This window comes from Daucus carota, chromosome 9, assembly GCF_001625215.2.
Source record: "Daucus carota subsp. sativus chromosome 9, DH1 v3.0, whole genome shotgun sequence".
Taxonomy (NCBI): Eukaryota; Viridiplantae; Streptophyta; class Magnoliopsida; order Apiales; family Apiaceae; genus Daucus; species Daucus carota.
This window is the reverse complement of record NC_030389.2, coordinates 37,223,297-37,238,755: the sequence shown is the minus strand read 5'-3', so window position 1 is coordinate 37,238,755 and position 15,459 is coordinate 37,223,297. Positions and strand designations below refer to the sequence as shown.

Here is a 15,459-nt window from a genome sequence, read left to right as displayed (position 1 = left end):
GAAGAGGAAGATTCTGACATCGCTGAAGATCAGGGCGCGCCTGATTTTGGTAACTTTTCTTTTCTTCATATGCTTACCTATTCTCTATTATGTAGATTATAATCACCTTTAACATGCTTATAATATGCGATTTCCTTTGTACTGTTACTCACAACTTCTCTTTTTTATTCTTCTTTCTCTCGTGTGTATGCAGACATGTCACTTCCTGCTGGTTTTGGTGTGAAGGGTGGGCGCGCCACAAATGTAGGCGCGTCCAGTTCTAGGCAGGTTCCTAAAGTCTCGGTTAGTCAGCAAGCTGCTAAGCCCCCTTCTCCCAGGAAGAAGGGTCATGAAAAAAGAAAGAACCAAGAGGTTGCTGTGCATACCCCCAAGAAGTCAAAAGGGCAGGGATCACCATCCGGATTCCCCTATGAGGCTCCAGTAACAGCAGCGGGTGATTGGTTCGCCAAGGTGGCTGATGGCTATATTGAACCATCCAAGTTTGCTAACTGGCAACAAAGGAATGGTGATCAAGCGGCCGATGCATGTAGGCGCGCCGCGGCTGAACTCTTTTTCCACTTGACCTGTAATCCCTCTGATACAGAGATGCTCAGGGCGCGCCTTGATACTGTGAATGAAGAAAACAGCAAGTTGAAAAAACAATTATCTGAAGCTGAGAAGGAGAAGTCTGAGTTGGAGAAGTTCAAGAATACAGCTGAGAAGGATATTCAAAGGCTAAAGACTGATGCAGATAATCTCAGGACAGAGCTCAATCACACCGCTCAAGAACTATCTTCTTCTGGTGAAAAAGTGGTTTCCTTGGAAGGTCAAGTGGCTGACTTGCAGAGCCAACTAGCGACAGTGGAGACTTCTTCTTTTGCTTCAGGCTTTAGAAGTTATGTTACTGGATTCTTGGCCGTTGATCCAGAGTATGATTGGAGCAAATTCCTTCCTGCTACCAAGGCTTGGATTGAAGAGTTCAAGATGGAAGAGGCCAAAGCCATCGAAGAGAAGAGGCTTGAGATTGAACTGGAAGCTGCAGGTGCTTCTGCTGGCAAATTTCTTCAACAGCCTTCACCACAGAGGGCGCGCCTTGAAGACGAAGTCCTCCAGCTGGAGCAAACGGTAGATGAAATTCCTCTTCAGACCAATCCAGTTTCTGAGGCTGTTCTGTCTCAGCAAGGCAACCTAGACTCTTCCCAAGATCCTTGATTATTATGATTGTTTACTTCGAACACTCTTAGGGCGCGGGTCCCTGTAACCCTGCAAGTTGTTTTAACTTATAACTTTCATAATTTGCTTTTCTGATATTTGGGGCGCGCCCTTTGGCTATTACCTATCTGTTGTCAACTAAATGTCTTTTCCCTTGATTTGTTTGCTCCTGTTACTTTATCTTGTATATGGAAGTACTTCTTATTTATGCTGTGTTATAAAATATTGACAAGTAGCAATGTGGCGCGCCGTATGACTTGGCGCGCCCAATCTGGATGCTTTTTGTGACTTTGAAATAGCAATTTATTTGATAGGTGATGATCGTTTTATTGAACTGTTCCTCCTGCAAACGTTTCTTTAATACTTAGCCTCCCTTGTCATTAAGATCTGGCACGCCATGCTTGGTCTGGTGCTTTAATTATTAGTTTTTCTATTTAAAAAATACTAGAGGACCAAGTTGATAAGATTGAGGCGCGCCTTAAGATGAGGCGCGCCGTGTGTTTGCAAATGGCAGAATCAAGCGAATCAAGCGAACTACACTAGCTTTATCATTTCATCAAAGGATCAGCAAATACATTCCATCTTCTATTGTTCTTGACAATTACAGGTTGCTTCTATTGATAGTATTTCTTTAAATGCTCAGCATTCCATGCCTTAGAGATGGGTTCCCCCTGCATGTCCTCCAAGTAATATGCACCTCCAAAAATCTCAGCTCGAACACGGTAGGGTCCTTCCCAATTTGCACCGAACACTCCATGACCTGGCACTTTCATTCCTGGCATCATCTTGCGCAGTACTAAATCTCCTACCTTAAATGGTCTGGGCTTGACTCGACTGTTGTAGAACCGGGCTGTCCTTTGTTGATATGCTGCCAACCTAACTTGCGCCTCTCTTCTAACTTCTTCCAACATATCCAGATGCAGCCTCTGGTTGACAACATTGTCTTCTTCCTGGTAGTGGTCTCTTCTGAAGGAACCTGCTCCGACCTCTACCGGAACCATTGCCTCACAACCATAGGTCAACATGAACGGCGACTCCCCAGTGGTTGTCCTTGGCGTAGTGTTGTATGACCATAGTACCATTGGAAGCTTTTCCGGCCAATCACCTTTCTTTTCTTCCAACTTGGCCTTCAGCGTGTGTTTGATGATCTTGTTGATTGCTTCAGTCTGTCCATTGCTTTGTGGATGATACACAGCTGCAAAGTTCCTCCTTATATTCAAGTCATCACATAACTTCTTCAATTCTCTGCTATCAAATTGTTTCCCATTGTCAGATATCAATTTGTATGGGATACCAAATCTACACACGATTGAATTGAATACAAAACTTGTTATCTTCTTAGCAGTAATGGTTGCCAGAGGCGCGGCCTCGGCCCATTTTGTAAAGTAATCTACTGCCACTACTGCATACCTGACTCCTCCTTTAGCTTTTGGAAGCTCTCCAATGAGATCTATCCCCCACAAAGCGAATGGCCATGGACTGAGTAACGGAGTCAGACTTGCTGCAGGACGAGATGAATATGTGGCAAATCGCTGGCACTTGTCACATGCTTGCACGAACTTGCTTGCTTCACTCCTCATAGTTGGCCAGTAGTATCCTTGCCTAAGGATCTTCAGTGCAAGTGAACTACCCCCCGAGTGATTGCCGCATATTCCTTCATGCACTTCCCTTAAGATGTAATTGCACTCTTCCCCTGCAATGCACTTCAGCAGCGGCTGGTTGAACCCTCTCTTATACAAGACACCATCATATATTACAAATCTCGCTGCTTTGTATCTGAGACTTCTAGCTTCCTTCACATTTTCCGGGAGCTGACCCTTCTGGATGAACTGAAGTATAGGGGTCATCCAAGTATCCACAACTTCATCCTCCACCTCCATCAGATCTTCTCTGAACCGGGTGACCTTTTGCGCTTCTGACACACTTGGCTTTTCCTGAACACAGAATTGGATAGTCCCTAATAACTTGGTGTCCCTTCTGGAACTGGCTTTGGCTAATGCATCAGCACCTTCATTTTTCTCGCGAGGAACCTTTTCCAAATGTACCTCTTTGAACCTCTTCATTAACTCTTGTGTATGGGTCATGTATAAGTTCGTCCTCCATCCTCGAGCTAAGAACCCCCCATTTACTTGGTGGACCACCAACATTGAATCACTATACACAATAAGGTTCCTAGCCCTCATTTCTACGGCCAGGGCTAGACCATTGATCAAAGCCTCATATTCTGCATCGTTGTTGGTTGCGGGGGACCCTAGGTGGATGGCACTCAACAACCGACACCCCCCGGGACTAACCAAAACTATGCCAACTCCAGCCCCGTCAGAGTTGACAGCTCCATCGACGTGCAAGTTCCACCATGTATCATCTTCCACCAAAAGACCTTCAATGGGTTCAACAACTGGACTATATGGTACTATTGCCCACTCTTGAGCATCATCCTCAAATTCCAACAAGAAATCAGCCAGGGCTTGGCCTTTGATAGTAGCTCTAGGCTTGTACTCCAAGTCAAACTGTCCTAGCTCAACAGCCCACTTCATGAGTCTTCCCGTCGCTTCTGGCTTATGCATAATCTGACGGAGAGGGTATGAAGTTCTTACCTCAATCTTATGAGCCTGGAAGTATGGACGAAGCTTCCTTGCTGCTAAGACCAAAGAGTATACCAACTTTTCCATGCTAGTGTATCTTGTCTCAGCATCCAATAGCCTTTTACTAACATAATACACCGGGAATTGGACATCCTTCTCCTCTTTTACAAGAACAGCGCTGACCGAGTATCTTGAAACAGCCAGGTATAAGATCAATGTTTCCCCTTCTACTGGTTTGGCCAAGAGGGGTGGCTTTCCCAATTGTTCCTTTATCTTTTGGAAGGCCTCTTCACATTCATCCGTCCATACAAACGTTTTCCCAGCCTCCTTGATAGCCTTAAAGAACTCCTTGCATCTGTCTGAGGATTTAGACACGAATCTATTTAACGCTGCTATCCTTCCTGTAAGGCTCTGAACTTGCCTCACATTCTGAGGAGACTTCATATCAAGTAATGCCTTGATTTTTGCAGGATTAGCTTCGATCCCTCGATGATTCACCATGAACCCCAAGAATTTACCAGACTCAACTCCAAATACACACTTCTGAGGATTCAACTTCATTCGATACTTTCTGAGTATGTCAAACATTTCAGCTAAATGTTGAATATGATCTTGCGCCTCCTCGGACTTGACCAGCATGTCATCTACATAAACCTCCATGGTTTTGCCGATCTGCTCCTTAAACATCATGTTCACAAGGCGTTGGTAAGTTGCACCTGCATTGATCAGTCCAAATGGCATCCCTATATAGCAATATAGGCCTCTGTCAGTTATAAATGAGGTGTGCTCCTGATCTGGTTCATGCATGGGTATCTGATTGTACCCTGAATAGGCATCCATGAAACTTAACAGAGCGTGTCCTGCTGTGGCATCCACCAACTGGTCTATCCTCGGAAGTGGAAAACTATCCTTTGGGCATGCTTTGTTCAGATCTGTGAAATCAACACAGGTTCTCCATTTCCCATTAGGCTTCTTAACAAGGACCGGGTTAGCCAGCCACGTGGGGTAGAACGACTCCTTGATCAGCTTAGCACCCAGCAACCGGTCAACCTCTTCCTTTAGCGCTTGGGCCCTTTCTCCACTAACAGGCCTTCTCTTCTGTCTCATCCCTTTCTTGGTAGGGTCAATGTTTAAATGGTGACTCATCACTTCTGGGTCGATCCCTACCATATCAGCATGACACCAAGCGAAAACATCCAAGTTGCTTCTTAAGAAACGGATAAGGCTTGCCTTCAACTCTCCTTTCAGCTTAGACCCTATCTTCAATGTTTTGGCCTCTCCGGCCTCCCCAACTTGGATTTCAACGGTATCTTCAGCCGGACCGGTCTTGGTTGACTCTAAGGGCAACCTTGGGTCTAGGTCAGACCCCTCTTTGGTTCCAGATGTCTCTCCTTTTTCCCATATAGAGCAAGGCTTAAGCTCGGCATCTGAATCTACTTCCATTGGTTCTTTTCCTTTTGATTGCCCGAGATTATCTCCCTCATCAGGAAATTGGACAAAGTAAGTCATATTGACCTCCCCACCAGTGTTGGCAACAAGGGGCTCTTTCAGTGGTCTACCCTTCTTGAAACCTTTAAGAGATTGCAAGTAACACTCTCTGGAGTCATATTGGCATCCCCTCACAACTCCAATCCCTCCAGGTGTTGGGAATTTCATAGACAAATGATAAATTGATGTGACCACCCTCATCTCTTTCAGTAACGGTCGCCCAACAATGGCATTGTGTGATGAGTCGTGATCGACAATCATAAAATCCATAACCTGAGTGGCTGAGCATGTTCCTTCCCCTAAAGTTACCGGGAGCCGGATTGTCCCCTTTACCTTTACAGCCTCTCCACCAAATCCATAGATATAGACATCCTCAACCTTCATATCCTTATCAGGGAGGCCAAGCTTCTGGTAGGTGCCATAATAAAGAATGTTGACAGAACTTCCATTATCAACAAGCACACGATGAACATTCATTGGACCAATACGAAGAGCGATCACCAGGGCATCATTGTGCGGGTGGTGAACCCATCTAGCATCTTCTTCTGAAAAAGTAATGTCAATGGCTTCACCTCTAAAGACTTTAGGCGGTCTAGATGACAAATTATGTATATTAGTAAGGGGCCTACCTTTTGCCTCCTTTGCATATCTCTCCATAGCCCTGGTCCCCTCACCGGCCAAATGTGGCCCTCCGAAGATTACATGAATGCTTCCTTCCTTAACGAACTGGATATCCTCTTGCTTTCCCCTCTCTTGATCGCCAGTATAGCCAAGCCCCCTTCTGTCCTTGGCTCGAATATCCCGTCGGGATCGGGCTTCTCGTACTATCCATTCATTAAGCTGGCCTTCTTTGATTAACAATTCAATCTCTTCTTTCAGTTGTCTACATTCATGGGTATCATGCCCGGTTGACTCGTGGTATTCACAGTACTTGTCCTTATTCTTGGCTTGCCAAGAATTTAGTGGAGCCGGCCTGCGGAAGAGTCCCTTGTCACGATTAACTTCGAAGATGTGATCGATTGGCGCGGCAAGTGGTGTCCAGCGATCTTCCCTTTCTTCATGATCTCGAGGAGGTGTATAGTTCCTTCTATACATTGTGTTGACCCGGTTGGGGCTTCGTCGCCTCCCCCTTTGTTCTGGACTTGGGGATCGGTCCCTTCTCTTTTGTCGAGTCTTACCAGGGCTTCTCTCGTTCTTCCGACTCTCAGCTAGCGACTGTTCAACATTTTTGTATGCCTCAGCCCTTGCATATAAATCTGCAAGAGACTTGGGATCATTGCCTTGCAAGTGCTTCCAAAAATCAGTTCCCACTCGAAGCCCAGCCACCAAGAAGCTCTTCAGTGTCTCATCAGTTGCCCCCCGAACATTGGATGACTCTGCATTGAAACGTTTGAAGTAGGCATGAAGAGTCTCCCCTTCCTTCTGTTTGATATTTGCCAGAGTGGTGACCGGTGGGGCGTATTTGACGGTTGCCTGAAACTGAGTCAAGAACATAGTCTGCATGCTTGTCCAAGAAGTGATGGATGCTGGTTCCAATTTCCGGAACCATTGGTAGGCACTGTCTCTGAAGGTGGCCGCAAGAAGTCTACACCTGACAGGGTCCGGTATCTGGTAGACACCCATCTCAACATTGAATCTTCCAAGAAACTCTACAGCATCTGAGTTGCCGTGAAACTTTAAATCGGAAGTGGTGTTTCTGTAATTGGCCGGCAACGGAGCCTCTATCACTTCAGCAGAGAAGGGTGATAGGGCTTGGCTTGAAAGAGACGCTTGGCTTCCATCAAAATGTGCCAGAAGTTTTCTTAGGCTGTTGATATCAATGGCTCCGATGCCTGGAATGGTCTGAACGTTTGGCTGTGACTGAGTCATCGATGGTAGCGTTCCAGTAGGCATGAAGTCACTTGCCGAGGCGAGAGGATTGGATTGATTGGCGTGAGTCTGATCAGATGGGGGCGCATTGGCCTGAGATGAGGCTTGAATGTGCGGATCGGCAATGGTCTGATCAAGATTTGCCTAACCATTCATTACTACATATCCTACTACTACCAGAACGAAATATAATGTAACTTTTAGGATAATTTACAAAGAGGAGACAAGAAAAGAACCTGATGATGAGTCTTTCCGTTGCCCGGAGACGTCGCATGCTCGCGCGTTCCTCCCTGACTCTGCCGTCCTTCAAGCACGATCGGGTCTTGCTCCGATCTTCCTCCCAAACCCCGGGGTTCTTGCGATCTGTCATAGCTTCTTGGGTCTGATCCATGCGGAATCTCCTTCCTATGTCCTTCTCGACCCGTGCCTGCCGTTCTTGACCCGGTATTCGCATATTCAGGTCTGCTTTCAAGATCTTTAATCAGGGCCAAAAGATCCGCCCTACTGACTCTTCCTCGATATCTTTCCGCCAGAGCGTTAACATCTCGACTGGCCTCCTCCAGATGGGCGGTCGCACGTCTATCTTGCGGGGGTCTTCCTCCGTCCCTGACGCCCTCTCCTCCGGTAGTAGTTTGGCCGCCTGACGCGAATAAGTTTCGTGGAACAATTACAGCCCTTCTATCATCGCGATGACCTAACTGACTTTCCTCTTCAAAGGGCTGCTTCCCGGAACGATGTGTTCCGGGAACAAGGGCCTCCAGTTGCGCGACTCGCTCTCTGAGCGCTTGCTGTTCTCTTGCTTCGTTTCTCAAGTAATGCAACTCCTTGAGTAACTCCTCGTTGCTTATGAATACCGGCGGCGAGCCGGAGATGGGGCGTCTCATAACACCAGACTCTCCGTCTGTTATGATGATTGCTCTGTCCTGAGAGGCGTTCCCGACCGGCGTGTTGTCGACGGGAGGGTTATCGCCTATCCCCGATCTGAGATCGGGGGGTTGGTTCCCACCGGGTGTTGTCTCGCCGTGATTCGACATCTTTCTCCTTGATGGAAAATCTTGAACTATCCCCTCCTTCTAGCGCCAATTTGTTAACGGAGAAAACTGGTAGGTTAACAAAGATGAGGTTCGCGGCGTGGATCAAGATTTCTGTTGGCGAGAATGTAGGAGATGGTTGGTTGTTTGTTATGGGGTGGCTGCAATTGTAAGCAAAGGGTTCGAGATTGCTAACTGGAATAGCTCTCAAGAATGATCGATGCCTACAATCTGCCTACGTACCCCTATTTATAGGGGATCAAGCCGTTACGTAGTTCTTTCTCCTAAGAGACCCATGTGGGCTGGGCCTCCCCTTCTAGAATCTTCTTCCTGGAAGGGGCCCAATACGATGAGGCCTAGCCCTTTGGGCTTACCCCAAATGTAAGGACACTCTCCTACTCCCCGACAGGGACAACCCGCCAGACTACAGAGATAGGACCTTCCAAGGTATCTTCTTCTCTATCCTCTACCTCCCAAGGAGGACAACTCCCTAGACTACAAGGTAGGGTCTTCTTAATTTAACAATGAGATCTACTCGTGCTCAAGGGCGTCCCCCTAAACATAAAGTACCTCTCACTGCCCTTCAAAATTATGACAGAATGAACTTTCCTCGGCAAGTGGGCGCGCCCAAAGATAGGGCGCGCCCTATCTTTTGACAGGGTTACTCTGAGACTGGAGTGATCTTGACTTTCCTGGGCTGAACAAACCTTCTTTGATGGACTTGGCCCATTTAGCTGACCTTGATAAATGCGCATATAACAATATGCAACAAATGTTTAACATCGCTATTACACATCGGACAAAGAGTGGGCACCTGCACTGCCTTCCCTCTCAGCCTATTCCTGACTGGAACTGTATTTCTACAAAACCTCCGTAAGAAGACCCTCATTCTATGTGGGATGTTCACCTTCCAGAGCTTAGCCCAACCTGTACTTTCAACAACAGTAACCGACCTGCACTCTGAGTAACCGATCGAAATTCCATTGTTTCGTACCTGGTAAGAATATGTCTGCAACTTTCTCATCTCTTCCTTGATAAATATGACTATTTTCTACTCGATGATCTTGCTTTCTACGCAGCCAAGGATCCTGAACAGCCACCACCTACTTACCATCTCCAATGACCCATCTAAACCCATTCTTTAGAGCTTCTTTGGCTCTGTGGATCCCTGCCCAGATGAAACTTGAACTATTTGGTATAAAATAATACAAAATGATTAATCAAATTTGTAAAATTGAATCAGTAAAGCACGTTTTAATAATGAATCTATTAATCGCTAATTTTTACCATATTTTGAACACATTTTATTATATTACATGAATAAGATATTGATAAAAAAATTCCAAAATAATATGCATATCAGATAATATATATACCAAGAGGAATAAATGTTATGATTCGGTAGATTTTCAATTCTCATGAATTATCTAATTTTAAGGTTTCTAACTATTCAACACTTTCTTTACAAAATCAAATTATACAACATTTTACTTGGCTCTGTCGCTAGGCTCTTCTTGGAAGGCTATTTTAGTATGTGAACCCCGCACATATTCACTTCTGGGTCAGGATAAGAAATCATAATTTTGTCTCCGCTCTTCATTGAGATGTCATCTGCCCATATGCAATGTATACTTGAGTGTACGTCACCCTTTCTACCATAATTAGAACCAATAGTAATCGGGGCAGCTGTCGTATCCTCTGTTTCATTTGTGATAACAGCTTCAACTCTTGACCATCGGTCAGGGGAGCATTTATGAACGACCCATAAGGCGAGACCCAGGAAGTTATCTCCCAAGTTTGGCGGAACATCAAAGGATAGTGTGCAGCCTTCCCTGTTTTTATAGTCGAACCACTCTGCAATTTCCTTGTTTGGTAGAGTAGCTCTAAATGTGCTTAGCTGAAGGTGATTCTCCTCTAAACTGACTTTTAAATTGCTGCCATTGCGCAAAACCTCCAGGTGTTTTAAGTCTCTCAACATTGACAGATCTGGAAAGTCTTGTAGGCTTGTACAATCTTCAACTTTAAGGCTGAAAACATGAGGTGGAAGCTTGTGGAGAGATTGAAGGCTGCAGCATCTCATTATGGACATAAACTTCAAGTGTTTGAGGTAGGACAAATCAGGTACTTGTTCTAGTGAAGCGTGCCTCTTTACCTCTAAAGTTCTTAAATTCAGAGGTAGTTCGGGAAAGGAGGAACCATGACTTGTACAGTTAGTCAAAAAAAGATATGTAAGGTTGAAAAGCTGAAAGAAACTAAAGGGTTTGGTTGGGGAGGGACTCCCGCACTCATCATAGAGTCTTAAATATATCAGAGATGAGAAGCTTAGAATCATGGGCAAACAAACTCTTATATTACAACTCAGAATGAGGTTCTCCAAGTTGATATCATTCATAGCCTCAATCCACTCAAATTTTATTATGTCCTCACGGGTGGTAAGATATAACTTTGCAAGTGATTTTAGATTGCAGATGCTCTTTGGAACATATGTAAGCTTCTTGCATTTCCTGATATCCAACTCTGTAATCCTAGGCAGTAATCCAATAGAATTTGGTAATTCTTCAATTGCTGTATAAGATGCATGTACCTTTTCAAATCGTTGCATCTTCCCCAAGTGCTCAGGCAATCTCTTCAGCTGTGAACATTTATGCAGATTCAGATGGACCAAGTTAAGCAGGTTTGAAAACGAGTCTGGCAGTTGTTCAATTGCAGTGAAAGATGCATCAAAGTTCTCCAAGCCTTCCATGTTCCCAAGTTGCTCAGGTAACTTTCTAAGCTTCTTGCACCAACCAAAACTCAAAGAAATTAACTTCTTCAGGTGAGCAATTGAATCTGGCAGTTGCTCAATTGCTGTAAAACTTGCATGAAATGTCTCCAAGGCTTCCATGTTCCCGAATTGCTCAGGTAACTTTCTAAGCTTCTTGCAGCAACTCAAATTCAAATAAACTAATTTATTCAAGTGAGCAATTGAATCTGGAAGTTGCTCAATTGCTGTAGAACTTGCATCAAGCCTCTTTAAGCCTTTTAATTCGCCCAACTTCTCCGGCAAATGTTTCAGATTGCTGCATTTGCTCATATTCAAACAACTCAGAGTAGTCAACTGTGTGATGGGTTTGGGAAGTCGTTTTAGATTCACACAATCATTCACATTCAAATGGTATAGAGCAGTCAAGTGTTCAATTGACTCCGGCAATTCCTTCAAGTATTTGCATCCTTCCAAATTCAAGTGACGCAAGGATGGCAACTGTCCATCAGAAATATGGGCTAGTTTGTAAGTAATTTGTTAAGTAAATTACTTAATGATCATGATTACTTGTTAAAACTCACGGACACGAAAGTTTGTATCAAAATTATAAGTTATACTTATTTCAGATTTTATAGTTAGATTTTCACAAAAAAAAACTTTTTTTAGTTATCTTTACTAATTTTTGATTAATTTTAGTCATGTTGCCGCATAATTATGTGTTAATCATGGTTAGTTCATGTCAGCAACATGTAACTGTGATTTATATTTTTTCATAAATTTACCAAAGTTGATTGGGGTTGTTAGTTAAAAGAAAAGTTTTAAAAAAAATTGGCAAAAAAATGACAAGTTGATTGAGTTTTTTAGTTAATAGATCGAACTTAATACAAGCCCCAAATAAAATTTTAATACATATTATAATTCCATAATCATATAACTACATACTTAATATTGTAGTAATTATAGTCAAACATAAATCACAAATCAATAACTTTTATTAATAAACGAAATCAAAGAAGTGCCAAATACGAAAGTACCAAATTTGGTTAGGGTCATAGTTTCTCTTATTAATCATAATAACCATTATATTATTATGAAAAGATTTCATATTGATTAAGATTTTATAATTATTATTGTACTATTATGAAAAGACTTTCATGCTATTTAGCATTTTATAATTAAAGATTTTAAAATTGCTTAAAATTTTATAATTATTATACTATTATGAAAAAACTGCTATATTGGCTAGGATTTTATTAATCTAATAATTATCCCATGAACATATTTAAATTGCTAACAAAAATATTCGTCTTAATAATCATTATATTATTATGAAAAAGACTTTTATTATGAAAAGGAGAATAAAATGGGAAGAAAGGAGGCAAAAGTATGACAAGGTGTAAAATGATATTGCTTGGTTAATTCATTCATTAAGTTAGTTGTTTCAAGTTTCTCAAAAAAAAAGAAGTTAATTGTTTCAAGAATTTATCATATAAAAAAACTTAATATGTGCGAAGTAAGGGCATATAAAGCTAGTATATATAACACATGAGTGGGAGAGAGAAATAGTTAAGATATTTGATTTCATACCTCAGCAATCTTCCACAATTTTTCAAGTCGACTAAATGGCATGTCTAAGAAAACAAGCTTTTACAGGTGACCTTGAACATTAGAAGGTAAACAAGTCCAAGGACAACCATGCCAACTGAAGTACCTCAACCCATGAAATGAAGCATTGAAGGTTCCTTTGATACCATACACATCAACTAATTTTATTAATCTTAGGTTTGGCAACCTTTCAAATAACTCGGCGTTGCAGTATTTGTTGGTTGACATTGTACAATCTATAACAAGGGTTTCAATTTTATCCATGTCCTAAATGTTCACGTAGTAGCAAAAGTGAGAAATTGTACTTAGAATCACTTTATCTGAATATAAAATTAATAATTCAATTAAAATTTTATTATATTTTATGAAAAGCCTGTATGTTATCTCATATAGAGGAATAAAATATTTAGCATTTTGTTTACCCGATTTGGCAAACGCTGAAATGCTTCGTCTTGATCCAAGAACAAGCACCGGGACTCCCCGTGTTTGGATTCTTCATGAATAATGTTCCTTCCCATTTCTTGTATAAGATTATGCATTCGAAGCCTATTATCGGAATCAATAGTTAATAGACATCTTTCAACTAGAAATGGTATCCCACACTCTGGAAAAAATTCCAACGATCTGAATACATCAACAGCCTCATCTATCTTCTTTCCCAAGAAAAAGAATACAATATCAAGGAAAATAGCCTTCTGTGTATCATCTTCTAGCCAATCATAACTCAGTTGAAGGATGTTTTGGATATTTTTCATTGGACTTTTTTGAATTTTTTTCAATATAACTTTCCAGAATGACACATCTGCCCTACTGCACAAAAATGAACCCAACACCTTTAGAGCTAGTGGAAGGCCTTCCGCGTAAGTAACAAAACTTTCAGACAGAGCTAAGTATTTCCTCGGAGGGTGTGATTTTCTGAAGGCATGATAGCTAAAGAGCTCTAGTGAATTGATTTCATTTAGGCACTTCACCACATATGTATCTACTTTTGACATTTCTACTTTCAGTTGATTTGGAAGGTTTTTATCTCTTGCCGTAATTATCGTTTTGCTACCATCTGACAACAGCTTGCAAATCTCTACTACCAATTCCGAATAATTTGATTGGTCCCAATCATCAAAAACAATTAGAGCTTTGTTGAAACACAGAATATCTCTCAATTTTCGTAGTGCACTTCCATAATCACGGACCTTCAATTTTTTCACTCTGAGAAGCTCTTTCAAGAGTTGGTGAAGTAAAGAAAGTGGAGGACTAGCTCCTTGTGAATTCTGTTTATCATTTTCCATAAAACAACTTATATCAAATTCGTGGGCGTGCTTGATGTAGAAGGCCTTGGCTATTGTCATTTTCCCAATTCCACCCATCCCACATATTCCAAGGGTGCGGACATCATTTGACTCGATGCTTAGCTGTTGATATATCTCTTCGACAGCAAGATCTATCCCAAATAGACATCTTTCAAGGTGCACAGTCTTTGTTGGTACTTGTGACAATACATCCTCAACAATATGTTCAACTGTATGTGCTTCCCTCCTGTTAAATTTAGTACAATTAATATACACAGTTGTAATCCTTTGCTTATATAAATAATATATAATGTTTTGCGTCGCAATTCCTTTGATCAGTAAGCATGTCATGTGTTTACAGAAAGTATAACAGAACATTAATAAAAAAACAGATGGTATTATTAGATAAAGAACTCATCGTAGAGGTACTTACTCTTCTTTCGTGTCTTTCAAATGATATCCTGATAAATCTGCGAATTCAGTAAGTGCAGATTTCCACTCGTGAATCCTATCAAAAGAGTGACGCTTCTCATGCTTTTTAAGAGCTGCACCGAAACTCCCCTTGTGGTGTCGTAGGTCTGATGGATCAATATAGTAAAATACGGGAATAACTACCTGATTGTTTGTTCTCTTGCAACTCATGATCTGTACAAGCTCATCAAGGCACCACGACGAATCAGCATAGTTCTCTGAGATAACAACTACAAACATCTTAGAATTTCTGATTGCTTCAGGCAGTCCTCTTGAAATTTCTTCACCTTTTTCAAGTGCAGGTTCGTCTAGGAAGGTTCTGATCGCGGCCTGATCCAAAGCATGGTAAAGATGTGAAATGAAATTTCCGCGAGTGTCTTTGCCACGAAAACTCAAAAAGACATCCCATAGAGGGGATGAGGTGACAACAGCTAATCGACTAGTTGTAACTTCATTCTTGTCTTTCACCACCAAACTCTGCTGCTGCTGTGGCTGAGCAGAGGGCCTAAACATCAGCGAAATAGCGTAGAACAAGGCAAGTCCCAAAGTTACAGATGAAAGCAAAGTCAGAGGTGAGAGATCTGCGTATGCCGTGATTGATTCTTTCAACGTTTCCCATAACACAAAAGCCATTGATTCAACTAAGAAGGTCTCTCTACCTGATGCACTCTGTATACTTGAAGTCTTTCTTTTACTTGTGTTTTGATCCAAAGTCTTCACAAGTGTGTTTTAAGATAAAAATGTCAATGGCCTGCAGGCTACAATACTAAAATATTATTGTTCAAAGTAGCAGAAGCATATCAGACGCGTTATTTTTCCTACTAGACGTCTCTCCTACACTCTGATTCCTCCACTTCTGTCTTCTTTCGGGCAAAGTTTATTAAATTTTTAAAAAGGTGGCATTTCTATACATACCCTAAGAAATTACTCTACATCCTGTGGTGTTATGTACATGGAATATATACATATAGGTGGCATGGGGTTTAACAAAAAATATTAATTTAGGAAAGAAAGGTAAGAAAAATGAGTAAATGATTTGATCGATTAATATTTAATAGATAAAGTGAGTGCAATAGATGAAATTAAATTTTTATATTATAAAATTTCATTATTTTTAAAGTGTAAACGAATGAGAAGTGGAACCATTCTGCAGTCTCCGTGTTTTGTAGAATAGCTCCAAATGAAGACAA

At 41.8% G+C, this 15,459-nt stretch overlaps 1 protein-coding gene across 2 annotated transcripts in view; it reads right to left on the bottom strand.

Annotated features, from left to right (window-relative positions):
- Window positions 1–9,686: 9,686 nt before the first annotated feature.
- LOC108201553 (disease resistance protein RPV1-like) overlaps window positions 9,687–15,459 on the bottom strand; it is a 60,062-nt gene continuing 54,289 nt past the window's right edge. Inside the window, exons 1-3 of one of the 2 annotated variants that reach the window (XM_064084188.1) lie at window positions 14,232–15,127; window positions 12,935–14,045; window positions 9,687–11,405 (exon numbers count right to left, since the gene is read on the bottom strand). In XM_064084188.1, coding sequence (XP_063940258.1) covers window positions 9,687–11,405; window positions 12,935–14,045; window positions 14,232–14,902 — 3,501 coding nt within the window. In that variant the 5' untranslated portion in view covers window positions 14,903–15,127. Of the gene's footprint in view, window positions 11,406–12,934; window positions 14,046–14,231; window positions 15,128–15,459 lie in introns of those variants that run through there. The other variant, XM_017369844.2, reaches the window with a different exon arrangement.